This window comes from Rhopilema esculentum, chromosome 6 (genome assembly GCF_057945365.1).
Source record: "Rhopilema esculentum isolate cy_ngs chromosome 6, ASM5794536v1, whole genome shotgun sequence".
Classification (NCBI taxonomy): domain Eukaryota; kingdom Metazoa; phylum Cnidaria; class Scyphozoa; order Rhizostomeae; family Rhizostomatidae; genus Rhopilema; species Rhopilema esculentum.
Window position 1 is genome coordinate 11577211 of NC_142820.1, and position 27724 is coordinate 11604934.

General features: G+C 35.1%; 2 protein-coding genes and 1 pseudogene across 3 annotated transcripts; 2 read left to right on the top strand and 1 right to left on the bottom strand.

Moving 5' to 3' along the window:
* The first annotated feature begins 850 nt into the window (after window positions 1-850).
* Window positions 851-9659, top strand: LOC135686132 (uncharacterized). Its single transcript, XM_065202309.2, has 4 exons — window positions 851-1026; window positions 7817-8109; window positions 8665-8727; window positions 8861-9659. The coding sequence occupies exons 1-4, from the start codon at window positions 974-976 to the stop codon at window positions 8992-8994; spliced, it is 543 nt and encodes a 180-aa protein (XP_065058381.1). The 5' UTR covers window positions 851-973; the 3' UTR covers window positions 8995-9659.
* On the bottom strand, window positions 880-5974 carry LOC148960139 (uncharacterized; annotated as a pseudogene).
* Window positions 9660-11062: 1403 nt separating the features above from the next.
* LOC135686125 (phosphatidylinositol 3,4,5-trisphosphate 3-phosphatase TPTE2) lies at window positions 11063-27708 on the top strand. Of its 2 annotated transcripts, none has more exons than XM_065202301.2 (19): window positions 11063-11216; window positions 13514-13794; window positions 14352-14399; window positions 14926-15001; window positions 15678-15751; window positions 16312-16440; window positions 17573-17663; window positions 18463-18526; window positions 18770-18834; window positions 19205-19265; window positions 19966-20047; window positions 20540-20628; window positions 21409-21470; window positions 21706-21786; window positions 22772-22877; window positions 23062-23159; window positions 24310-24417; window positions 25748-25818; window positions 26603-27708. In XM_065202301.2, the coding sequence occupies exons 2-19, from the start codon at window positions 13532-13534 to the stop codon at window positions 26712-26714; spliced, it is 1680 nt and encodes a 559-aa protein (XP_065058373.2). In that variant the 5' UTR covers window positions 11063-11216; window positions 13514-13531; the 3' UTR covers window positions 26715-27708. The 2 variants fall into 2 exon arrangements, with proteins under 2 accessions (XP_065058373.2, XP_065058372.2); XM_065202300.2 differs by having other exon boundaries at window positions 11155-11312.
* The last annotated feature ends 16 nt before the right edge of the window (window positions 27709-27724 follow it).

The window sequence follows — 27724 nt, forward strand, 5'->3', positions numbered from 1 at the left end:
GGTCTTTACATTATGGTTTTTATCAAACTGAGAGATTTTTAACAGAGTATCTGGATTTTAGTAATAGTAAAGAACAATGCAAGGGACAGCGAGAATCCATTGCATAAAGTATAATTTTAGAAAAAAGTTAATATATACCAATATTTCATCCCTGCATACAGAGCTTCATCAGAGTAAAGGGAAAACTAGCAGGATTCCATCGTTCTAATCAAATAAAAAGTTTTCCAAGCATTCTAGAATGCAAAATTAAAAAAAATCACATTATTTATCAAACTTTTAAGGTGAATAAATGGGGTTATCACATTGACGATAGGAACCAGGGAGACCAGAGGATACATGCCTCCTGTTTTCAAAGAAATGTTTCCCCTTTTTTGAAAAGATCCTCTTGAAAAATTTTATATCCCAATTCTATGAAACTAAATTATGCCCCTTTTTTGTCTTGGCCTCAAATTCTGACATGTTTCTACGCTTTTGGTTTTTTAAACACTGATGTGACCGAAAGAAAAACAAAGTAAGATCTTCACCTTTCGTCTATTAGACTCACAAATAGAACGGTATTAGTCATTAGCTACTGGTAAGCGGTCAACTAAGTAATTTTATTCATTAAAATTCAGTGACAGAAATTCACTTTTCAAGTGGGGGGCAATGCCCACAAAAGCAAAAAAATTTGCCGAGAAATGACATTCTTTGAAGGGCGGTTGCCCCCCCCCCCCTCACACCCTCGCAATTTCCGCAATATTCATGCATTTCTTAGATATGCAAAACGTCAGCCTCTTTGACAATGTTGATCGCACCGATTCGCTGTGGTGATCTCAGTGGTAGATCGTTGCGATCAGCTAAGTTCCCGGATGAGGTTGATGAGTTTTTGAAACAACAAAAAAGCGCGGCAGTTCGTGGCAGCTGGAAAAGTGGGTGACGCGCCAGAACCAGCAGGTCTTACGTGAATCTTTGGATTGAAATCTTATTTATAATCATGGATGACGGATACTATCATGGTATCAATAAGCTAAAAAAGCCAGCCACCAAGTAAGTTTCTTTGAAACTGTGCCCATCGCGTAGTAAGACAAGGTTAGGCCCTGAAGGGTCGGAGCTTTCGTAGTAATTACCATCTGCTGTTTTACTCAATGCGTGTGTTGAATTCCTAACACAATGAATTAAGTAATGTAGTTGAGTTCCTGTGGCTTAAATTGTGTGTACATTCTTGTGCGTACATATTTGTACTTTGTGTTTATATTTTACACGCACCCTTATCCAGTCAAAGCTCAGCTCAGTCATGTGTGCCACTGAGGTTGAACTTTGTTACGCACTGGTGGTTTCTAAAAGTAAAAATAGGCCGGTTTAGTCGGGACCACGAGGCTTGTTTTTATGAAATATTGGTTTATTTACCTTAACTCGCCATAACTCTCTTTCAGTTCTTGTCTAAGCATTTTGTAATTGTTGCCTTTTTTGTAACCATAACAAAATTCTCTATCATGGTTACGAAGTTATTTTGATCTAATAAACATAACCGATAGTTATCTTCTGCTTTATATTATACAATGTTAGAATTTCTATCAATGGTCAATACCGTAAATCCTCGAATTAGCCCCCTGGGGGCTTATTAATTTTTGATATTTTTGGATGGGGGTTTATTTGAGTACATTTACAACCATGGTGTGTTGAATAATTCTGCATCAATACATCAATTCATTTAGCCATACCTAAAAGTTTTCCCAAATTGTCGCATGTACAATGACCATGATATCAAGGCCAGACTGGAAATTTTATTTCATGCCCGCAATTTATTGTCCATGTACACATCTGCATGCTTTTGCATACTGGCTTTGGCTATGAAACATTCCTTGATAATAACATTTATCATTATTAACTCTAAAAAGCTATGAGTGTATGATTTCAGGTGCACAGTCTAAAACTTTTAAAGTAAACTTGTCTGTGCGCAAGACACAAAGTTTCCAGTCTGGTAAACATGTTCCCAATTTGTTCATACAGTCAAACTCGCAATTGAGTCAACCTCCCATAAGTTAGATATTTCATAACTCGGACAAAAATGTTTGGTCCCAATTCATTTAATTTAAAAGCATTTGATTTCTGTTGCATTATGTCAGATTTTATAAGTCAGACATTTGTGAAGTCAGACAATTTTTTTAAGTGTATATCAATCATTCAGGGTCATTCCATGCCAAAGTGGGACAAAAAAATTAGATTTGTAATGCACCCTCTCAGATTTTTCTGATACTCCTGTCAAATGCTAAGTATCTTGAGAGGAAAATAACCTGAAAATTTCAAGTTGATATCTTAACTCATTCAGATATTATAGTTATTTTAATTTTTGCTGATTCAGCATAATATTATCCACATATCCGCCATTTTAAATGTGCGGGGAAAGTAAACTTTGAGAAATTTTGATAAAGCAGATGGAAATCACCAATAAAAATATCACTTTTGGATAAATTAGGGGCAAGGAATTCAAAAATTGCATTAAAAATTCACTAAATCCATTAGAAAACAGAGTAAATTATACTAGAATATAATTTCTTATACTCACAAATCGCTTTTACCATCCATCAAACTATGAAAAAATTCACCATGTTGGAAGAATGTGACAAATTTCAAATTGTGCATTCAAGAAGTACACAGGACAGACTTTAAATTTACAAAGAACCAGCAAAAGGTTTTTCTTGGTTTCTGAGATATGCACCTTGCAAATCTGTGAGAAATCCTTTGAAGACATCTGTCAATCCTATCTCTATCTTTGCCATCAAGAATATACTGCCTACCGGTATGAGTTGAAAGTGTTGGTGGCTCGATTTTGAACAATATCTTTGTTTTCGGTACCCAGCATGTATCATCTTTTTTTGGCCACTTCAAAGAAGTGGATGGGAGGCTGGGATGCATGAATTTTACATTGACATCATGCATATCATTGTCTACCTCTATCAACATTCCTGCCCAGTAGAGTTCGTCGTAATTGCAAACCACAAACTGGCCAACTCTAGCCTCGACACCTTCCAGTTGCTCCTCTCCAAAACTGAATCGAAGAGCAAAATCCACTTCCTCAGAAACTCTTTTGGCGCCAATAATAGATGAGCTTATTGGTATAAATTGGTGGAAGCTTCTTGTGCCAGGAACTGTCTTTGCTTGACTGAGACGCTCTCTTATATTCTCTCGTGTGGATTGAATTTCCTCTATTGGAATATATTTAAATTCAATTCCACTTATTTTTTCTTGGCAATAGAGGAACATTGCCTCTGCTGATAAAATTTGGTCATTTGAAGGCCTTTGCAAGCTTGCCATGGCAACAAGCTTCTTCACTGTGCCACAGATTCCGTCACATGGTGACTTACCATGGCTGGTGGCAAAGAAATTCCACTCACATTCAATGGAAAAGTCTTCTTGATGGTGGCACAGGTTAATGAAGTTCTTGCAGTTCTTGTACTGGCCTGCGCAACCATCTGAAAAATAGCTGATCTTCTTTACCTGGCTTGAGAGCTGCTTTATATGAGCAACAGTTTCAAAAATAACTTTGTACACAAAATTTACATCATGGTCCAAATCGTTTGATATGAAACAGAGGGATTGGACAGAAAATTGAGCAGCATCTTCAAATTTGTGGTAAAGAACTACCGGATGTAGAGTACATTGCTGTTGATTCCAATGGTACCCTTGAACCTCATCCTGTATTACAAACTTGTGATTCTCTGAAAAATCCCCCAAAACAATCACTTCTTCAGCACACAACGACTCTTTTTTGGCATTTAAATATGCTGCTTGTGAACGTGCTATATATGAGTGAGCTGTTACTTTATCCAACTTTTCACAAAGAATTGAAATAAATTCACTTGCAGAAACAATTTGGGAAGTCAGCATAGAGCGATATGTTGTTGTCCATTGATTGAATTCAATACTTATTTCATCCAAGTCATTGTCTTCATCATCTGTAGACGTTTCAGATTCATCACTGTAGTTAACTGCGCCAATTTCATCTGACAACGGCATCTTTCCTGGGTCAACTCTTCGGAGTTCCCTTTTTAGATATGCTTCAACTGATTCTATGCCTGGACAGGAGGCACACCTATGAATCATGCATACCTTTGATTCTCGGTTACAAACAATCATGTCTGTAAGTTCATGATAACTTTTGTCTATACTGATAGCATCTAACATCAGTTTTAAATTTTGATGGATTGTGCAAACACACACTGAATGAGTACCTTTGGGGCCAACTGAAATGCACCATTTGGGACGTAGGCTGGCAAACTTTGAAAACCCGATCTTTAAGTTAGGATTTTTAGTTTTAAATAATTCATATAGTTCTTTCAAACTGCACAATATCAAACGCTTTGCCACATATTGCTTCTTTCCGATGCTTAAGCAATCTTTCTTGCCAGGTAGCTGACAAGTATAATCATCATTGCAATAAAATTCTTTACCGGCGTAACGATGTCGTCGTTCAACTTCTTTGCTTTACAGGCTGAAGGAAGTTCTATAATTCCCTTTTCATCTCTGAGGCGGATAGCTTTTTGGATAGTACTTTTGGAAACTTTGAATTCTGTTGCTGCTTTTCTGAGTCCCCAAGACTTTGGAGTCAGTGTCAAAATTTGAATCTTTTGTCTTCTAGTTGACACATTCAGCTTTTCTTTCATGAGAGAAACCAGGTAATCCAGGTCCCTTGATTTTTGCTCTGTTTCCTTTGCCGCTAATCGGTACACGCTTTTTTTATAAGGAACCACTTTATAAGGAACCTATATGTATAAGGCCGAGATATTTAAAGAACTTTTCGATTTGCAAAATTTTTATAACTGCAAGCATCAAGAACTAAAAAGCCGGTTCCATTCATTTGCAGCCAATAATCACATAGATTGTTTGCTATTCGTGTGTCAAGTGCTTTATCGAGTAGTTTCCGCATATGCTGTCTCGCCCCTCTCCATTAAGTGTTAAGGCTTATTGATGTGCAGTAAAAATTAAGGAACTTTTAAGGAACTTTTGGTAATAAAATCTGATGATTTGAAGTATACGAATAAGGAACTTTTGGAACTAGGCCTTGAGGTAGATAAAAAAAGCGTGTACTTCAAAACTTAAAACAAATCTGCACAATAACATGTCATGATGTTAGCTTTTGGCAGATAATAATTTTGAAATAAATTACATCCCTAAAAAATTTTACCTTGAAATATTCATTTTAGGAATTGCCGAATTTTTGCATGGGTTTTCGGATTTTTTTCAAAATTTTGAACGTTTTTGTAGGTCTTCGCACTCCCTAAGCATGTATAAAAGTAAATTTGAACCATTGAAAATGGGTTGTATTGATGGGAAAGATATATTCAATTATAAACACCATATATTATAATAGTTAAATTCTATTTGTAAAACACCAATTCCAATAACATACAGTGTATTTGCTATATAGATGGCTTTAAACAACTGAGAAAAATACCAAATTTTCACGAATTTCTCACAAATTTGCAAAGTGCATATCTCAGAAACCAAGAGAAACCTTTTGCTGGTTCTTTGTAAATTTAAAGTCTGTCCTGTGTACTTCTTGGATGCACAATTTGAAATTTGTCACATTCTTCCAACATGGTGAATTTTTCCATAGTTTGGTGGATGGTAAAAGCGATTTGCGAGTATAAGAAATTATATTCTGGTATAATTTACTCTGTTTTCTAATGGATTTAGTGCATTTCTGTTGCAATTTTTGAATTCCTTGCCCCTAATTTATCCAAAAATGATATTTTAATTAATGATTTCCATATACTTTATGAAAATTTCTCAAAGTTTACTTTCTCTGCACATTCAAAATGGCGGATATGTGGATAATATTATGCTGAATCAGCAAAAATTAAAATAACTATAATATCTGAATGAGCAAAGATATCAACTTGAAATTTTCAGGTTATTTTCCTCTCAAAATGCTAAGTATCTGATAGGAGTATCAGGAAAATTTGAGAGGGTGCATTACATGACTGTCCCTCATTGGCATGGAATGACCCTTCAGCTATGATGCTTTATACAATTTAGGGAAGCCAAATTTTCCAAACCTTACATAATTCGGTAAATATCACTTTGCATAAATCAAACTATTCTGTATGGTCTAAGAAATACAACTTATGGAGTTATTTGCTGTTATTCTGATTTGGTGCTATGGAAATTTTCCCTAAAACTGCACCAATTTTAGAGATAGGCTTGTAAGTTTCTTCACAAGATTACGATTCAATGAAATGATACTTCAGATATTCAAGTGTTTATTCCATGTAAACCTCAGGACAAGGATAGGCCAGGTGTACGCCAAGGTTCATATGCAATCATTACAAACAATCTTTTGGTGGTACAGAACTTGTAAATGGCTTTGAAAAAAGCAAACATTTAGTAAACTAAAGCTTTTCGTCTGACACTCTTCAGAGTTTAAAACGTCAGAACATAGATCGAAAACTCTACGCTAAGAAATATATATACCCAGTTGTGGATCGAAATAGGCCAATCAGGAACACGAGCACATGACTGTAAAGGTTGACCAATCAGTGCCGCTTGCCTATTAGAATGTTACCAATGGAGTCCTAAGGTTAAAACAAACTCCTTTTGTCTACACAGTAGCGGTTTTTTCGTGCTTATGTAGATAGTTTCTAAAACTGCTAGGTGGAACGACGATCGGGCTTTACCAATAATCCAAAACATGTCGCCATTATAGTTTTTCGCACAATCTGGGTTTTCTAGCAAATGCTGCCCGATAGCAGAATCGCAGGTTTTAGTAGTAATTTTGGATTTGCAAGACCGAGGTGGCTGTTCTCTTTGGGGATGTGTTTTGTTTCTAATATTAGATGGAACGTGCTGTTTTATCCTGGGTATATATATTTCTTAGCGTAGAGTTTTCGATCTATGTTCTGACCTTTTAAACTCTGAAGTGTGTCAGACGAAAAGCTTTAGTTTATTAAATGTTTGCTTTTTTCAAAGCCATTTGCAATCATTACAATGACCCAAATCAGTGCAATGGTGTGCAATCCATAAAATACCTGATAGTATTTTAAGTGCCATGTATATATGTAATTGAAGGGGTGTATCACTGTTTGAAAAAGCATTCAAGGTTTTTATACAGCCAAATAATTTTTTTAAAACAAAATTATATATTTGGCAAAAAAAGCAAATAATAGTTTCTTGAAAACAAAATAATTTAATCAAAAGTATGCCAAGTCTTTAGGCCCTGTTTCCATTACTCCTTTTTTGTATGAGAACGGATTGAAATGAATCCGTTTTAGATTTTGTGTTTCCATTGATACTCTCAAAAACAGAGACTTTTATTATAATGATGTTCAAAGTTTCAACCAAAAACAGAGTTGTTTGAAAACGAATCATTTTATTGGGAACAGCAAGAATGAAGTAATTAGAGAACTGATTCATTTAAAGTGAATTCGTTCATCTTCAGTTCCAAGATTAGTTCAAGAACAAAGTATATGAAAACTGAAAAAACACAATAATAGGAAAACCTTCGTTTTCATTTTGATCAAAATGGTGTGGGCCAGAGCAAAGGGAACAACTCAAGAATAACGGAAACTAAATGATTGGAAAACAGCGACATATGAAAATGGAGTAGTGGAAACAAGGATTTGATGTCAAACTTCCATTTCTAAAAAGAGTTTGTCAAGTAGATTGACCGATCAACATCTGGTTATCGTGCTCTTCAATGGAAATATTTATCACTGGGCGTGTGACTAATTGCTCTCAAAGGTAATCTTAGGCACATGCCTTCACGCTTGTGCACCCCAAATTGAAAGCCCTGGATATTAAAATAAAAATTTAATTGAGGTATTTTTCTGGCTTATAGGGTGATGGCACCTCCTGGTGGTCAAACACATATCAATGTATTTTCAACACCAGAACCAGAAGGACAAAAGCCAATTAACAAATGTCAAGAGGCTAGGAGTAAATCAAGTGTATTTGCTGGACCAGAGGAAATGAACCCATCACGTGAAGTGTCTCCACCTGTTAGACAAACCAACACCAGTACTTCAGATGATAAAGCTGGACAACATACGTCAACCAAGGTTTTGGCACCTCCAGGTGGAAAGAGTAATTTTTCAATATTTGATGCCCCACAAGAACAGGCAAAACCACAAGGTAAATAAATTTATATATAATTTTACCTAAAGAATCTCCACCCTTGAATTACTCAGACATGTTTGGTAGATTAGACTTATTTCTTGCCTGAACAAATGTACCAAAATAAATTTACTGAATGAGAAATCTTTTGTTCTGTGAGCATAGACAACAATAATTCTTAGAAAATGGATGCGAAACCTGGCTGAACAGACTGACTGATCTTAATCTAAGCTAGAAGTATGCCAGCTTCAAATTTCATTGACTCTGTGCTAATCTTAAACAATACACTGAAGAAATAGGCAATGCTCAAATTTACATCAATATCAAGCTTGCCAAATCTCATTTGGAACAGACTTTTACAACATAAGGTTTTGTCAGTCAAACAGAGATAGTATGATATCTTGCAAACAACTGACTTTTATTTTATCTCTTTTTAAAGGCCCTATCTTGAAACATGTTGCTGGCTATCTCAAATTTTCCATCTGTTGGACTACACAATGGACCTATTGTTACCTATCCAATTTGCAATGTTTAGCTTTCTAATATATAATGCTGATATCATATTTGTTTTAGCTGCCCAGCCAAAGAAGCAGGCTGCTCCTAGTTCAACCCAGAATATTTTTGGTGGAAGTGCAGGTAAAGTAACTTATATTCCTTTTAGTTTTCAAAATCTGATAAAATCCCAACACGGAACCAACTCAGAGCTGTCCCTATTAGCTTAATACCGAGCTTTGTATAGTATTTAATAATGAACCTTTATTTCTTTTAGCTGACCAGCCAAAGAAGCAGGCTCCTGCAAGCACAAGCCAAAATGTATTTGGAGGAGGCTCAAGTGAGGTAATTGGGCAAAGAGCAAGGAACAGGCAGCCCCCTGGTGGTGCATCTCATAATATCTTTGGCTAGGTTGACACATATCATGTCTTGTTTGATGCACTATCTATGTAGACAATGTTGGACTATTCCCAAGCATCTTATTGAAAGAACCAAGTTTTAAAGGAGCTGTATTTATTGCAACTAAAATCTTTTAGCTTTTTTGCATTAGATCATCTATAAAGTTTGGCAAGTTTGCCATATGTCATCTCAATTGCAATGACTGTTGACTGCAGTATGTAGTTTAAATTGTGTTATGTTTAAACCTGTCTCTTACCAACCCTATTCATTATATCATGCTGGTTCCTGCCTCTAGTAAAAAGTATCCTAAGGTTTTAAGTAACTTCAGTTCCCATTGAAGATTTGCAGAAAACCACAAATGGTCCTTGGAAACCTATTAATTTATTTCAAAAGCATTTCATGAAAGCATTTCATCTCTAGGCATAACCTTTGATTCTATCTCTTGAATGAGTTGTCACTCTCTAATAGCAGAGCAATTATTCCAACATTGTGCAATAATAAATCGGATTTTTGTCATCATGCTTTAAGATTTGTTTGTCATTGTAAGCACATAATTTGTGTTAAATTTGGGTTAATCTAAATTATTTGTTTCAGAAATGTTAAGTATTTTTTGTATGAGCGATCAATGCTATTGTGCGCAAAGTAAAATATGTGATGATCAATGAAATCAATTGAAACTTGGTTTTGTTTTTCTTTCTTGATCAAATAAGGATCTTTCTACCTATAGCACAGTTTGGCTTGTTTTCAGGACCTTGATATTACGATTTTTTAAGTTTGCCAAAACTATTTTTTGCACAGAGTTAAAAAATTGCTGTCAATTTTCTCCATCTCATCTGGACTTTGTCTGTGTATACAGTTACAAATTTTGTTAAAAAGGGTTCAAAGCCCCACATTCTTTCTCATTTTCATCACTATGCGAAAAATAAACACATGTAAAATACCCGCACTTTAACGAAGAGAAAGGACTTAGAAATATTGAATGTCTTAAATCGCTCTAATGCTTTATAATAACAAAGATTTGTTGACTGGATTGGGCTTAGAATTTAAATTTATATGAGAGTATTTATATAATTTATATAAGTTTTTAAAATGACTGCACAGCAACATGCTTGCTAGTATCAGAAGCTGTCTGGGTTAGAATGGGGTACATACAGTATAGATTATCTTCCTCGTCTGTTATTCGTTTGGTGTATATTTTTAGCATTGTATCTGAGTACCTTTACAAAGAAAAACTAATTATCGTCTGCGTGCATTGTTTGTTGATATTTTTTAAGTGCAAAAATAAGACATAGGCCTTTCTCCCACTGTCAATCAACGTAACCTACAACAGGTGGAGAAAGTATGCAAAGCCACGAATCTGTTTCGTTTGAAGCTCAGTCGTCCAGACGAAAGGAAAAGAAGAGAGGAGAAAAGAGAGCGACAGTGTGAGAAATATATGAAAAAGGAAGAGAAGAGAGAAAAAGGAACAGGAATTGTCTTTTGAAGGATTGGAAGAAAAAAGGGGAGAATGAAGTAGAATTCAGAGATGGTTAAGAAAAACCCAGAAGGTAAGAAAGTAGATTGGAAAGCATGGTGGCAGAAGTTTGGGAGGCGGAGGAGCCCAAGTAGAATAATAATTCAAGAAAGGAGTGGCCGAGGGACGGTGAAAACGAATGTCAAGATAAAACTTAGCTTTTAACTTAGTAGAACCCTGTCAATTGGCGATGCAATTAACTGATTTGCACTGTTCTCGCAGTATTTCCTACACGTATTTTACTTTATAAAAAGCTTGTATATGCACTAAGTACGAAGAGCCTCTTAATTTGGCATCCAAATTTTTGTTGTTTAGTACTAAAGTTTTTTGGTTGGTTTCTTAATTCGCGACCTAAAATTGCCTAATTGTTGGAAATTAAGCATTTTTGGATGAATATACAAGCTGATTGTCACGAAAAAACCAATGCAAATCAAAGTCCAAAGCATGCTTATCTTTTCTAAATAAAAATAAACAAAATAAAAACTTTTTGACTCTTTTTTTCAAAAATGGAAATTTTACAGTTTCTTGATCTTTCTTGAGCCTAGTTCTAGTTTCTTATAAACCACATTTTAAATAGAAAAACGTGTATTTGGACAACACTGGTTCTGTGGTTCACTGATCTACAACCTCGTTATGATTCTTGCTGGCGGGAGATAAAGGAAACAAATATGGATCCCACTGTGAAGAATGGACAAGGCTGCTCAAATGTCTCGAATAACAGGTAGGGTGAAGGAAGGCCTAAGTCATGAGAGAGCTCTCGTGTTTTATAAACGTTTTATGAAGACTGAGTCTTAATTTTCAAGGTCAATTGATACAGGTAGGCAGCAGTATCGTTTTTGTTCACACTATGAAAGATTCACAAGTTTCGTCAATAGCTACTCTTTCTAAGAAAGTTTCTTCAACTGATTTGGTTTTTTACCGGGTGTGGGAGGGCCAGTTTTAGGAGTGTGGCAGTCTTTAAATGGATCTCGTGCATGCAAGTATACTTTCTTTGATCTACATGGCTGCAGTGAAGCCATGATCTCCTGCCTAGTTCAAAAACCTTTCTAGGCCATCTTATGATGATGCGATGATCATGACGACAGCTGACACTGTACATTAGATCCTAAGGGAAAGGGTTTTTTTTCAAATCCCGTTAAGTGGTCAACGATGAAGCGTAAAAAACTACATTTGATTGGATATTAAGAAACAAGAATGAAAACTGTCGGTATTGTGCCACTGTTTCTCTATTCCCATCCGCTATGATAAATGAGTGGTTGACCCCTTTTCACTCGACTAATATTTTGGTACAACATATTTAGTATAGAGCCATTTTAACCATATATAAGTAATCATAAGGCAAAGGCTGACAGGATCAAAATCTTTCCACAAGGGTGCTGCTCAATTTTATCGAACCAGTCTTGGTCAGAATCGAACTCAAGTTTGCTGCTTCAAAAACCCACGCTCATTCCATTGAGCCAAACAGCCCAATGAAATGAGTATATATATATTTATATGGTATTATATGGTATTCTATTATGGTATAAATATATATATATCATATATCATATATATATTTAATAGCTCCTAACTTTAAAGTTCTTTAAAAATATAAATAGATACTCAATAAAAAAACAACTTGGTTGACGTTTCCCTATAAGCTTCTTCAGAATCAAGAAGAAGATTATAGCTTATAGCGAAAAAGAAGAAGCTATTTTTGAAGAAGCTTATAGCAAAACGTCAACCAAGTTTTTTTTTATTGAGTATCTATATATATATATATATATATATATATATATATATATACTCAATCTGCAGACAGTACTGTTTCGCCCTTTGTGGGCTCGTCAGTGCAGCACAGAGCTTGTCTGAGACACAACCCGAGCTATGCTGTCAGAGCAACAAGGCAGTTTAACGGATTGATTGTGGGATCCTGCCAGAGTGCTCAAACAGCGCATGCGCAGTGAGCTTCGCATAATGCTAGAAGCAGGTCCCCACAGAGTCCCAGACATAGAGTGCTCGACCAAACTAGTGTAAGGGAGCGTAATACTCAATCTGCAGACAGTACTGTTTCGCCCTTTGTGGGCTCGTCAGTGCAGCACAGAGCTTGTCTGAGACACATATATATATAAGACATAAGACATAAGACATAAGAGCTTTCATTTCAACCAACAAGAATTACAATTTGAGTTATGATTAATAAAAAATAAAGAAACGAGTACATGAATTGGACTAGGTTTACCATAAACTATGATACCAAGTCATTAAATAGATGAAATTGAAAATTTTAAAAAAGAACCAAATGGTTGGGAAGGGATCTTATAGCAGAGCTAATTCATAGACCCCTACCCGGCCGATCGGGCCGATCCAGACATACCAACTGAGGCTACCAGTTCTTAAATGTAACTGCTATAAAGGAAGAAAGAGCTGCTGTCGAAAATGCAGAAGGATAGTTTGGGGAAATAGGATTGCTTAATAAGAATCAAAAGCCTTATTGGAAATGTACGCTTAAGGTGTTTTTTATTTGTCACATTTGTAAAGAGAGGATCGTTTTTTAATGCATTAAGTGCTTTAGTGCCAGTATAGCGCAGGGAGCTTAGCCCATAGGTAGTTGTATTGAATTTTTGTGTATGAAGTCCTCTAGCGGATGAAAGATGAATATATATATATATCATATGTATATATATATATGGCCAGTATGTATAGAATTTTCAATCTATGTTCTGACGTTTTATTCTCTGAAGAGTGTCAGATGAAAAGTTTAAGTATCTGCTAATATGTTTCTCTTTTTCCAAACTCATTTTTGAAAATGTAGTTGCTGATCAAAGTATCAGGAATGTATAGGAGCACAGAAAGACTGTATCGAAAACATTCAAGTCAAAGAATCAAACTCCAGAATGAGCTCCTTTAAGATTATACCTAGGGTAGAGTGGTAGAGGTAATGAGACTGGTAGAATAAGGCTATGGTAATATGTTAATGTTAGTACGGAGAAGCTTGTGATGTATATTGCATTGAATCATAATGAATTTTCCTAACAGAAATTCAATGAATTCAACATGTCACTGGTGATAAGTTACCAAAAGTACGAGATGTTTAATGACGAGGAGCAGTTGATCTATGAAGATGATGATGATATTGAAGGATGGGAGGATGATAATGAAGCAGGTCCTGAGAGCAAGAATGATGCTGCTCCATCTAGCACAGTAGCTGAGAGGGTAGCAGTTAAAGATGCTCTTGATAATGATTATTTCTTGGATAGAACCCTGACCTCTCTAAGCACACCAGATAACAGAATATGGGACCTGGGAACACCTTTAGGGTTTGTATAACTTTGATTGGTATTTTTTAGAAATTTGGTTAAGATTTTCCCTACTCAGTCTCATTTGGGAAATTTGTTACAAGCTCCTTTAACCATATAATAACTTGACTGGGTTCTGGCTAAGTCCTATTTTTTTAAAAGCTGGAGGGTATAAAATCAAATTGAACTAGCCATTCCTTAAACATCAATTTCTTCATGATGCAGTTGACCAATATATTTTAGTTCTCTCAAGCTTCAGTTGTCATGACACTTGCTATGCCTTAATGCTCAATGCTAAAGACCTTAAATTTGTTGGAACATAGCAACATGGGGTTTCGGTTTTCAAGAATATTATTGCTGATATTGTTGAAATATTGTTGTTGTTTCTATTATTGCCATTCCCCCCCCCTTCCCCCCCCCCCCCCCCCGAGGCTAACAACATATAGGGGTAATGATGAGATAAGTTTCAAATTTCTACAAGCAGGTTATCATAGACAAAATTTGTTCCTGTCATCAAGCAGGTAGGAAAGTTCATTTCTTGTGCTTGATAAAGTATCTTTTGTATTGCTCTCTTTCAGGAAAGCAAGGTTTAAGTTGCATTTAGTCATGGATCACATTGCCACTAGGTTTGTTTATCATTTTTGTAGATAACGAGGCATTATTAAGATTAAAACTTTCATTAAAAAACAGTTTTGCTGTTAAATGGTTTTATGGATACTGATCCATCTTTTCTATTTAAATTGAAGCAAAATAATAAAATGAATTAAAAAAATTATTTACAAATTAAAATTAATTAAAAAAGCAGTGCAACACAGAGTTGTGAATGACTGGAACAATTTAATGATCTTGAAGTCATCATCTCTTCAACAGTGCAATAAATCAAGCGATCATACAAACAACTCAAACTTAAATATATTATCCTGTTATTCTATAGCCAGTCATTTTATAGTTGATTATATTTTTGCTGAATTGGAGTAATATTGCATCAGAAAACTTTATTCAAACCCAAAGCAAAATACAGTGAATGCAAAGAAAGTAGTTTCTATCAATAGACTGCAATGAAAAGTTTAAATGAAACAAGTATGATATTTTGATGTTAAATGCCCAATGTCAATTTGTCCCAATTCTAACTAGGTTTTCTCTTTTTTTTAGGTTATTCAGTGTCTTATTAGTACTTATTGATGTAGTGTGTGTGTTGGTCGTCTTAGCAACAAACAATGAATCATTGGTAAGACATTTTGTTATTTCTTGTACATTTACCAAATTTTATGGAAATTATATTTTCTTTAGCTCTAGGAACACAGATGTTTATAATCTGCCTACTTGCCAACTTATATCATGTATGCCATTGTTGGTTTATTCATGCGGACAAAAGAGTGTGCTTCTGAAAGCAAACATTTTGAATTTTCTCCATAAATGTTTCTATTTCTTGCCACATTTTTTGTCTTCATTAATAAATATATTATGAAGTAATTAATTATTTCTGTATCGCTATGTTTGGAGAAGTTGACAACTTATTCATCTTTCGCATGATAAGACACTGTCACCCTTCTAAATTTTTTTAAAAAAACATCAGTGCCAAACAGGAGAAGTCTTGCCATGACCAGTATCAAGTCTAGCTTAGCACAGAATCACAGGGAAATCATTGCAAATCATGATCTAACCTGAAGTTTTGATTGGTGGATGTTCTCGCCACTCAAAAGCACAAAGAATTCATCTGCAACTATTCCCCTTTTGAGCTTGCGGAATACTGTTAAAATGCAAGTACATGTTATAAGCAATGATCATAAATGTGTCAATTCTGTTGTATTATCCTGATCGTTAACCATTTATACAGAAAATAATTTTTAACAGCATAAACTCTAGCCTCAGTCTTCTTTCATTGAATATTTTGTTTTGTGTAGGGCCTGCAAATTGTATCTTTGGTGATCGTGTCATACTTTGTGGTAGAGCTGCTTTTGCGCTTCTTTTCTTGGGGGTATGTTATTCTACAGTTCTCCAATATACATAACTTTGTTTATCTCTGATGAATCACATATAAAGTGAACTTTGTTGCAGGATGCTGACTGGATCCTATGCAGTTTCTTCTGATTGATAGCCTATCAAATCCTTTGTTTTCCTCATGAACTTCTGTTTTTAGAAGACAGCTTTTTATAAATCTTTTCAAAATTTGCAACCTGCCATTGATCTTTTATTACTCCTCTTCAACCATTATCTCTTTGCTGAAGCATTAAGGCACAAGCTTAGCTAACCTAATTTATTATAAAAGCTGCAAAAAAGAAAGGAAGACGTCAAATTGGCTCTGAATCAGAATTTAACTCCTATATTTGTTATTGACAATGTATAAGGTGTCCTCGCACACAACTATTGCTAAATGCGTCTGCAGAATTGTGCTGCTTCTACTAAGTATTTGTTTCTTTGTTTTAAGCAAACAACCACATCCAGTTAAACATAAAGCTAAACAAACGCTGTTAGCCAATTTTACTTTGCTTTTTGTTTTTTGACGAAGCTGTAAAATTATAAAAACTTTCTTTCTAGTTTTGAGCTATTCAAGCTTTGGGTGGAAATAGTTGACATGATTATTATTGTTATTGCACTCATCGCCACTATTGTGAATGAAGTTATATTAACAGATGAAAAGAATCAACCTCATGCACGATATGCAAGGTAGGAAAAAGGATACATAAAGTGTAACAAATTTATCTCGTTTTGAAGGACAAAAATTTGTACCCAAACTACCCAAAATAACTACCCAAATGATGTTTCAAAACGATGAAAGATTGTCAGACACTATGAAAAATCTGACAGTCTGTATATTTTTATCTGTTGGGAAGCATTTTCATCATTTTTCTTATCACTGCCTACAAAAGTCTTATCATCATCCCAGTCCTCATCGCTGTAATTTTGACAGTGTTCATCTACAGATGTACTAAGCTACATTCAGCCTTTAAAATACATCTCTTTATTTGACACAATTAGCTGAACCAGCTTTCAAATTATTATCTCGTCTGATGGTTTATATTAAATTCGATGTATAGTTCTTTGGTTTTTCTAAATTAATATTTAGCTCAATAAGGACAGGGATTTTATTACCTAAGCCTTTTTGAGCCCTTATTCCATCAAAATTAATTACAAATTTGTCCGAAATCGTATCCTAAATCTGTCTGGAAACGATAGTTTTCTCCCACAATCCTTATGATTTATTGATTTCTCTATGTACTAAAATACTAAATGTTATATCTGTATCAAAAATGTGATCCTTACGATTTTATTTTGATTAAACATTCCATAGATGATACTCGTTATAGGTACATAAACGTCCAGCGAAATATTTCTATCATATCATCGGTAATATTGAACAAATGTAAATTTTTGAGGCCTAGCATTTTTTTATACGGCAGAGTGACTTTCTTTTATGGCAGATTCATTTTTCAAATATAGCTAATTGATAACTAGCAAGTCATCCAAAATGCCAAAATACCTTGCTTTGAGAATTTAGCTCTGCTTTTTACCTTTTCTTAAACTAAACCAATAAATATTCAACTAAGGTCATTTGAAAAACTTCTCATATCTTTTGCTACATGGTTACTTTGTCCGCTCATTTGGTTGTTATTATGTCGATTTATCTAATAGTTCAAGGACTGGTATTCGTATTGATTATAACTCTTTGAGTGGGTTTTTTTTCTTCTACTAAAAGTTTATGTTTGCCCCATGTCTCATTCTGTGTTGATATATGGTATGATTTGCTATACTCTTACAATGTATTCAAATTTAACATTATTTGATGTTTTTTTTGTAGCCTTATCGTGATTTTGCGACTTCTTCGAATATTCCTTCTCGCTCGACTATTCACTGGAAGAAAGCATTTAGAGAAGTCTTCAAAATACCTCGTATGTCTTGTTTACGTCTGCATTCTAAAATAGCATACACCAACCCAACATTGAAAAAAAGATATTATGTATCCTACTTGTCGTATTGCAATTTATTTCACTGTTAAGTCTGCTGATTTCACCCTGTTTTCTTGCATATACGGTGCACGGTTTCTCCACTAAATTTCTAGCGAGAAAAGAAAAATTGATTCCAACCCTTCTGTTAAGTGCATCTCTTAGTAAACAGGATCCATTCATTTTCTGAATAAATGGCTTACCTTAAAGAAGATTAACAATCGTTGAAAATGTAGATATGACATCATTTCTCAATGAAAGAACAATTTTGGTATGTTTGTTAGTAAGCTGGATGTAACACCTTTAGATGAATGTATGCCTAACCTATTTATTGAGCCACTTTGAGTCAATGTCAGAAGATTATATGTATGTTTTTTCAGTCATATCTTAAGGGTAACATCATAATCTACCATGGCATATTCCCTCTTTTGTCTGGGGGGATACATTTTTTCTGTACGGACCTAGCTGAGCTACATGTGTTTGTAACCTACAATTCTTTTCAATATTATTGCAACACCTAGACAAAATCTTCGCAGTTTTATAGCGTTGATAACTTGGATACCTCATGAAATTCTAGTGTTGTCAGTTTTATAGACGAATACTGTAAGGTTCCAACTATTTTTGGCAAGAATAGTAGTTTCAAAGTTGATTTGGAACATTGTCAGGGAAAAGGGAAGTTTCACACCAGTTTTTCATGTTGATGGTTTGATATGATCTGAAGTTTTTTTGCATTTGCCTATCTTAGGTTTCCCAGAACAAAAGAAGATACCAGAAAGATGGTTATGATCTAGACTTAACATACATTACAGGTATACTATTGAGTCCAGTATGTTCATTTATACAAAGTCATTTATAAAAAGCTATTCTTATGTAAGACAGAATTGTTTCACAGGTTTTCAAACCTATTGTCTCTCTCCTTTTTTTATCTCGACTAACCTGATATTTTATAAGTTCTATCACAAGTTAAGTATTTTCTTAGACCTTCTGGAAAGTACTATTTCCCTTATCAACGATAACTGTCATGTAATATGCCTGTGTCCTAATCCTCTCAGAGCGTGTGATTGCCATGTCATTTCCTTCATCGGGTAAAACATCAGTTTACAGAAATCCAATATCGGTGAGTAAATTTGCTATAGTGTTTCTATATTGTCTGTTTTTCTATGTGGATGTAAAGATTTAAACCCTTGGCTCTCTGTGAATTCTACTTGTAAAACAAAGGACGCATCACTGACTTTTGAATGCGATATTTGCCTTTTTGGGCATTTCATTGTCTTGCACATGTTTGTTGCTAAAAGTCCGATTAGCCAAAACAATTCTAGCTATAGGTAATAGCAAAATAAATCAAGTAGTCCTAGTCACAATTACAAAGCTTCCTAGAAATTAACTTTTTCAGGTATATCAAAGATGCTACATTTCATGGCTGTCTGAAATCCCCATTTTATTTCTATAAGAAGTCTTAATTTCCAGAATTCTTACTGTAATTTCAGGAAGTTTCGAGATTCTTTAACGAAAAGCATCCTGGACAATATAAAGTTTATAATTTGTGTAGTAAGTATTTTATCGTTTCACATTTGCTCTACCTACCTTTTAGTTCAATACAATTTACCATCGCCTCCTCTCTGCATCGAGGCTTGCATTGCACAACTCATTACTTACTGACTATAGAGGTGTATTCCTATTGGCTGTTCAAACTCGCTCTTGACAGCAATAAATAAAAAAAATATATATATATATATCCCCCATACGCTTATTTCCAGCAGTTTTTTACTGAGCCCCAGTTTCCGAGCCCCAGTTTTCGAGCCCCAGTTTCCGAGCCCCAGTTTCCGAGGCCTAGTTTCCAAGCCCCAGTTAAAGACCAGAAATTTTTATTCAGTTACTAGTGCTTTGGCCTAGTTCACAGATTTTAGAACCAAGACCAAATTACAGTTATTTGATGGAGAAAGAGCCTTACTTATGTTGCCATGTCTCAGCGAATATTTACCAGATATAACTATCAATTTAGAGGTACTCCACGGTACTTCAATAAAGTCAGGTGTTTCAGGTTTTTTGGTCCAAATTCAAAAGTGTCAAGAATATTTTTTATGACGTCACATCTAAGTTAGTGAGAGTGTGGAGCTGTTTCATGCTTTTGGATACAAACCAGTTATTGACATGTTAAAATAATTTTAAGAAAGTTTTTGAAATTTTACATATTTTTTTGGTTTTATTAAATATTCCAGTTTTGATTAAAGCAATTTCATTTTTTAAGGTGAGAGGAGTTATGAAACCCATTATTTCAATGACAATGTGGAAAGAATCCTTGTAGATGACCACAATGTTCCTAAGCTAAGGTATGTTTTAAGCTTCTTATCCAGTTATCTCATGATTGTATTTGAAACCTTTACAGCCGTCATGTCGTTTACCCCAATGTTCTGCCCTGCTTATACAGCACCGAGCACAATATGGATGACCGGTTAACGGTAATTATGCACCTAGGTATCTGCAAGGTGGAAAACCGAAGGGGGAGAGGCTTGCACTCTTAATTTGGTTCTGTAGAGATTGATCTTCAGTTCAAGTTTTGAAAAAATTGGTCTTCTGTTCTAAGATATTTATTTGTCGTTTATTACCTGCAGTTAAATTGTTTTAAAGTGCATTTGCCTATTCAGCCAAGCTATTTAAGTCTTTTGAATTCTTACACATATACAGATACCGAATAATCCGAATCTGATACAGCCTTTAACTTTCTTTTCTTTATGTTGTCTCTAGTTGCTTTAATGCCTCCGTTTAATATAGAAATGACTAGTTCAGGGTGATTTTCTTCATATGATTAATTTACATTTTAGCAAACTGCTTGAGTTTTGTCATAATGCCAAAAATTGGATGTCTGCAGATAAAGACCATGTAATTGCAGTGCATTGCAAGGGAGGGAAAGGTAGAATCTTTATACAAATTCTTAAATATATTTTTCTTCTTTCGATTAAGCTTTGACTGAGGTATATTCTCACTGGGTATCCTTTATTGAAAAATGGACGGAAAATTGTAAGGATGTTTTGCTGAACTCCATTCATAAAGGAACTGCCCAAACTATTTCAAGCGTCACAAAAGGGCCTCTTTTTCAGGAAGATTGCCCTTTTTAAGAAAATTCACCTAACTTCGGGGTTAAATGTTTTTTTCTATAAAATTGGACTTTTTTAGGGATATTTTTTTCTTTAGAAATCAATGTGGATGTAGATTCACTTCTTTAATTCATTTGCCTACTATGCTTATGTCTCCATCAAAGGTAATTACACAGCTACTCCTGCAGATAAGTAGCCTCTATAAAAATGATAAATGCTGATGGATTTGTTTTAATATATATTTTATAGTTTAGAGTAAGATTAGTAATGTTGGCATTTCAAGAGGTATTTGTCTAAGTGCCGTTGTTTTGGGCCCCCAACATCTGACCTTATTCCTACGTCCGATTGAAGGTTAGGGTTTGTGAACCGATAATTTGGGATACGCAACAAAGTTCTTGAGTGTGAATTCTTGAAAGTTGACCTTAAAGAGCACCATGAAATACATCTGAAAACGCATTTAGAATGATAAACACTGTGTGCGATATGGCCAGTCAGAGATTTGAGGTTTGTCTGCGCATTACTGATTGCCGCATAAGATTTAGGCCCTCTCCTATTCTTTCAAACATTCACGAAATATATATGTAATGTGATTCTAGGTAGAACTGGCACTTGCATTTCCTCGTGGCTTCTTTTTTCTGGCCAGTTCTCAACAGCAGAGGTAAGCTACGATTCGTTTCATCTCATTTAAACGTGACAATCGTTCCTATATTGGTATCTACAGATTTTGTCTTCATGTGTAGAGTTATGTCATTTTTTTTCCTTTTCTTTGATATTGCTTTTTTGAAGTTATCATCAGCCCGAATAATAAACCCAATTTAATTCCAATTCAGCAATTAGAGAATTCTGATATCGTTAACTAAAAAACACTTTTTTATCATACGCATCACTTCTAGAAAAGTCTACATTACTTCGGCTACCGCAGAACAGACAGAGCAAAAGGTAGCAGGTTTCAAGGTGTAGAAACGCCAAGCCAGGTAAATATTTTGACAGCATTTTTCATCCTTGAACTCTTTATGATATTTACGCTGTTATAAATGTAAAATTCATTGGCTCCTGTTACTCGAGAGAAGGGGGGCGGGGGGGTACCTGAACATGTTTGAAGGTACAGGGACGTGCCATTATTTAGGGGTACCTTTTTCTGAAAAAGTGCAGAATTATCAGTAGCAATTTTTGAAATATGTGCGGAAATATGGGTACAATTTGAAGAAAATTGCGGGAATATGGGTACCATTTTGGGAAAATATTGCAAAACTATTAGGAGGGAGATTTAGCATTAATAATATGAATGTCCAGTTAGAAATGAAAATTTCAAAAATGTGTAATCATGAGATTTTGGAACAATGAACATACGAAATTGGTTTGATGATTTTGCTGTGTTTTCAAAATGTTATTTCCCCTGTGAAATTATGAGTATAGTTTTCATCATTTTTGCGGATTAAGGGGTCAAATTTTTTCAGACATGTGCGGAATTAGCTGTCCACATTTTTTAACAAAAATGGCACGTCCACATCCGATATTAGGCTTAGTTAACCCCCCCCCCCCTCCCCGAGTCCTAAGAGTTTGTTTTTTTGAGGCACTGTTTCTTTTTTGCGGTGAATCTCTTTGTTTCATCGTACTTTGGGCTTAGGATCTCCTTGATTTGGAAAAGTTGTACAAATGTTGCGACAAAAAGCGAGTATGCTGGCACTGATTGCACTCAACAAGAAAACAATACGCTTTTCCTCATCATTGCTGTACATTTCATCAAATTCTTGAAATATCCAAAAAATTGTCAAAAAATTTCAAAGAAAATTCAGTTTCAGGTGATGCCTTTCAGAAGGGAAGATATGAATGGTTTAAATTTTGTATTTTTCCGTTGTCTTGAGTTTTATTCTTTCTGTCTTTCTCAGCATTTGATTTCTATCATAATGCAAGTTTCAGTCATATTTTCATGAAATATGTGATCTCTTTTTATTGCAGAGTCGTTACGTTGGTTATATTGAAAGAGTGTTGAAAGACCACAACGGGATTGTTCCAGCTGCAAGGCCATTGGCGTTTGTCAGCATTAAAGTAAAGGGGATTAAAGGTACCACTTTTGTATACTTTTGGTAAATTTTATGTACCAAGCAGAATCATCTGTGCAGGTTATACACTGTGTAGAATTTTCATCATTTTCATTGTTTCTTGGCTTTATTCAGAAAGAAAATCTTTTTTGATTAAAGGTTTAAAGGATGAAAGCTTTTTGATTAAATTCTATTGGATATTTTCAGGCTTTGGAAATGGAGATGGAAGCGACTTGAAGATGGAAATCATCATTGACGGAAATGTGGTTTATACGCTTGTTTTTAATGCTCCAATGGATGCAAAGGTTAGCAAGTAATCTTTTTCCAATTAAAGTTAAAGTGGTGAATCTGGATGAATCATCAGACTTCAATTCTACATTAATAATATTGTCATCATCATCATCATCAATTATTAATTCTAAAATATCTTCTTGGACCATGTCGCCTTCTGAAATCAAACATTCGAACGGACAACGGCCTGTTATTTTGGTAAAAAGCTCTCACATGGCCTGTGCTTAATGCGCATTAAATCTTTGTCTTCGGATCCGTCGAGATTGGAAGAAACATGCTTTGAATTTTGATTTGATAAGAACATGATGAGAAGTATTAAACGACCAATAAATAAAATGAAAATCTCCGGTTTTTGTCAAGTTTACTTAATTTGGCATCAGTGAAAATTTTTTTAGGGGGGGGGGGGGCTAAATTGAAAGGAAGGCTTAGTTAAGAGGGGGACTTCAAAGAGAATTTGTGTTTTGCAATCCTGTAGAAAAGACAAATGACAGAATATTTAAAATCCATGAATAGAAACTAAGTCAAGGATGATTGCATGGTATCATTTCAGTGAGCAAAATCCCTGCGTAACCACTTTAAAAGGTAAAGGTGAGATCGGAAATATCTTGGACCAGTATCGAATAGCCTTGCAAACGGAATTGGTACGCCTGTATGGTTAGCATCGATGCATCATTTACTATATTTTATATTTATTTGAATTTGAACTTCCGGTAGGACTGTACACTTCGTATGCTGATTTTTGCTCATTATTGATTTTAGGTCGTGTGTTAATTATATAATTATGTTGCTTAAGCCAGTCAGCTTTTAACCTCCACTCGCTTGCCTTCTACTTCGCTTTTAATTGTTGCCTGTTATGACTACTTAGAGAAACAGGGAGTACTGAAGCAGTTTAAGCCCTGTTACAACTTGGCGGAGAGGGGAAGGGATGCTTAATGTTCTTTTTAGTTGCATGAGCCTATCCAACTCTATAGAATTTTTTTTCGTTACGCATACTGTGGTTATTTACATCTTTCAAGTTTATTCTTTCGGCAACTAACCATTAAAAGCCGTGAATAAACATATCGATGAGTCACATATTATGGCACAGTTGCTTGGGATACTAAACACAACTCGAAATGTGCTCTTACATAATTTATATGTCTTCAATTATTTTCTTTTATTTAGATAACCCACAAGCACGACAAAGGGAGCAGCGTGAAAGCTACTTTTAATGAACACGCTTGTCCTGTCTTGTCTGGTGATGTAAAAGTAGCGTTCCATTCATCTTCTCCGGTGGGTTCTTGTTAGCATCGTTCATGTTTACGTAATGTCTTCTTGAATTTGTGCGAACCAACTTAGGGGGCAATAAAGAAGGCACTCACAGCTCCATTTGAAAGATCGCTTTGCTCGCTCTTTATTGTTGTTGCATATTTATTTTACATCGATTACAAATAGTTAGTCTACAAAATACAAATGTACAAGTAATTTGATCTAAATCGATGGATACGTTGACTAAAGTAAAATTTAAAACAAATCGTATAATTATATTTTTACAATAAAACGACAAGCATTGTCGTTGCACGTAGGACCATCACATTGATTTATCAATAATGAGTTAAATTATTAGGGTTTCGCAATGGATAATTAGATGATCTAGCTTGAGAAATATCTTTCATGAAGGGTGGATTCAGACCATTCAGAGTCTTGAGAATTTCCAAAGAGAGATCTCTAAGTCGGGAAACATGCATCGGGCATTGTTAAGACTTTATTAAAAGGTCACCAGCCCAGTTGCGCCCGCTACGCGGGCACGCTGCAGTCCTTCTGTCCACGACAGTAAAATTTCCTTCAGCAAAGAAAACAAGTCAGTTAAAACCCCTAATGAATAATAGGAAAATTAGCCTTGGTAAAGACAAGAATTTTGTCGAAGCCCCCAATGAATTATAGGTTTTTGTCTTTTTTGTCTTTTGTTGGTTTTTGTCTAGTCACGTTTTTGTCTTTTTTTTCAGAGGCAAATTTTCTTTTACAATCGTTTCTTGCTAAAGCAGTTATCAATGTGCTCGAGACAATTGAATCTCCATGCAATGTCCTTCGACGCCAAACCTGCGTTCTTTAGCGGTTGGCTTTCTTCCCAATAATTAGTAATTTACGTTTTCAAAATTGTCTAGATCTACCCTGGGTTCGAACACAAAGGTGGACAAGAGGAGCGGAGAAGTGGAGGAGCATTTGAAAGGAGAGTTTTTACCTCTCCGAAGCTCCTCCGCATCTCAGCTCCTCTCTTCAATGTCCGCACTTGAATTCATTTGACTCTGGCACCCAGAGTACGGAAACAAGCAATCACTGAGAGCTGTTGACTGCCTAAAGTATTCGGATAGGAAATCAGTTTTTAGTGTTTACATATCCGTGGTTGGTTTTAATTTGTTTTCATCCAAATATAATGAATAGATCAAGATTGAATTTCCCGTCCAAACCTGTTTTCTTATCGTCTAAGCAGATTAATACTGTTGTCGGGACTTTTGAGTGACCAATGACATGCTTACTGCCTCGGTACATATAGGCAACACTGTTACAAAAGCCTTATTTTTTTATTAGGTTTTTATGTAAGTTCTTGTTTTACTGGTTGCAGAATGTTCCAAAAGGCTACGACAATTGTGCTTTCTTCTTCTGGTTTCATACGAGCTTTATCAAAAACCACAAGTAAGTATGGAATTTTTGGTTTCTGCTCCTAACTAAAGCATTCCCAGTGAGTAATTTTTTTAATAAACCTGGAGAAATTTGTGTTGTTTTCAAACAGCTTATGGTTTATGCATAAAATCCATAATTTTATATAAGGCGTGATAACTTAAAGCAGGCAATCGTGCAATATTGTTTCCTAGCGGTATGTTACTTGTTTTTGTTATTGGGGGGATATGGAGCGAGCCTTGAAATGTAAAATGACAACAGCTAGTTGATCGGGCCCCGGCTGCTTTCACGGTGCCCCTTATGCCCCCTCTCGGCCCCTACGTATTTTGGCTTTGTCGTACCATGGCTATTCCCCTACTTCTTGTTATATTTTTATAAAAATGTCAGTCCAGAAGGATTGCCGCAAATGGAAAAATAAAAAAGAAGTTAAAGTAATTAGGTTAAACCTCCCTGGTTAAACTAAGCATAAACTATTTTGCCCCCCCCCCCCTCCGCAGGTGTTCATTTGCTCCATTGCAATAAAATATGTTATAGGGACACTAAATCTAAAGCATGTTGGAGAGTAATTTGAGCTTGAGGGTTGCGTGAAGATCTTATGCGATTCTAACTAGTGGCATTTCTTTTAAAGACGGCTTTCAATTTTCTTGACAGTCTTATTTTTTCGTGAAGGTCATATCTGGTCAATCTAATCGCTAGTCGTATCAATCGTATGAGAGGTACGACACATCCGTTTGATACGCAACGCACGAATGTTTTGTTTTTGGGTCAATTAATGATAACTGGTTCCTGTTCTTTTTAGGCTCCACTTGACTCGCAACTATTTGGACAATCCCCATAAAAGCAAAGTATGGAAGATTTACCGAGATAACTTCGCAGTAACTTTGAAGTTTGCTGATCCACCCTCTCACTGATAAATAGCTGGTATGAAGATTATATTACGGGACAGAACTGTTTATAGTGCATTTTGATGGGAAAATCTTTATTTTAGTTAACGTTTGACTGTCAGCCAATATTGTGTTACAGATAGAGTGATTTATTTGGAGCGAAATTTTTCCAACAGTAGATAAATTCTTTAGAAATCACATAATTTATATCACTAGTTATCACTTGTAGTTATCTCTGGCAAAGTGCAATCTTTAGTTAGGAAACTATTGTAATAATCTAGTTCTTGATTCCTTCATTAATGACACCTCCACATTTAGGGCCGTCTCTAAGCAACTTGCTTTCACAAAGCTCCACATCAGCCCCATATCAACCATTCATTGAAAATACGCTCATTAGTCCTCCTCTTGAATTAGCTCTCTATCAATTATGATATCATAGTAAAATAAGCGACCAGTCTTAAATTGGCCCCTATACGGAGGTATATTGTGATATAGTTTGCAAAATGTGACACATCAAAGATGAAGTTTTTAACAACCGAGAACATCGGTCTAGAAATATGATTTCAGTTTTCCAATGTATCAAGCATCTTGCACTCTATGTTGATTTTAGCAATGACACTTAAAATTAGGTACTAGCTTTTAAGTACCTAGGACATGGTTGTTTATTATTTGAATTTCTAGATCCTTTATTAATTTTGAAAAAAATAGAACATTAGTTGTACAATTACTCAATCCTACCTTAAGGAGAAACAGTCGAATTGAAATTGTTAAAAGCACCGAGTGCTGATTTTGAATTATGTTTAAATTCCATCATGTTTATCTAAATTCTAAGACAATCAAAGTATATAATTTGTATATTTCTACATTTAAGTGATTGTCAATTATTGTTGAAAAGATCAGTGTATTTTTCACTCCCAACTGTATCAGTTTAGCAATTTATATTACTTACAGTTTAGCATATAATATAATATTGATATTACTATTAAGTTTTTTATAGACTTTAAAAAATTTTGTTCCAGCATTTTTTTACTTCTATC

Coding starts and splice junctions, on each gene's coding strand:
- LOC135686125 (XM_065202301.2), top strand. CDS start 13,532: ATGTCACTGGTGATAAGTTACCAAAAGTACGAGATGTTTAATGACGAG. Junction 13,795..14,351: donor GACCTGGGAACACCTTTAGG/GTTTGTATAACT, acceptor GCTCTCTTTCAG/GAAAGCAAGGTTTAAGTTGC. Junction 22,878..23,061: donor TAAAGTAAAGGGGATTAAAG/GTACCACTTTTG, acceptor GGATATTTTCAG/GCTTTGGAAATGGAGATGGA.
- LOC135686132 (XM_065202309.2), top strand. CDS start 974: ATGGATGACGGATACTATCATGGTATCAATAAGCTAAAAAAGCCAGCC. Junction 8,110..8,664: donor AGAACAGGCAAAACCACAAG/GTAAATAAATTT, acceptor TATTTGTTTTAG/CTGCCCAGCCAAAGAAGCAG. Junction 8,728..8,860: donor TATTTTTGGTGGAAGTGCAG/GTAAAGTAACTT, acceptor TATTTCTTTTAG/CTGACCAGCCAAAGAAGCAG.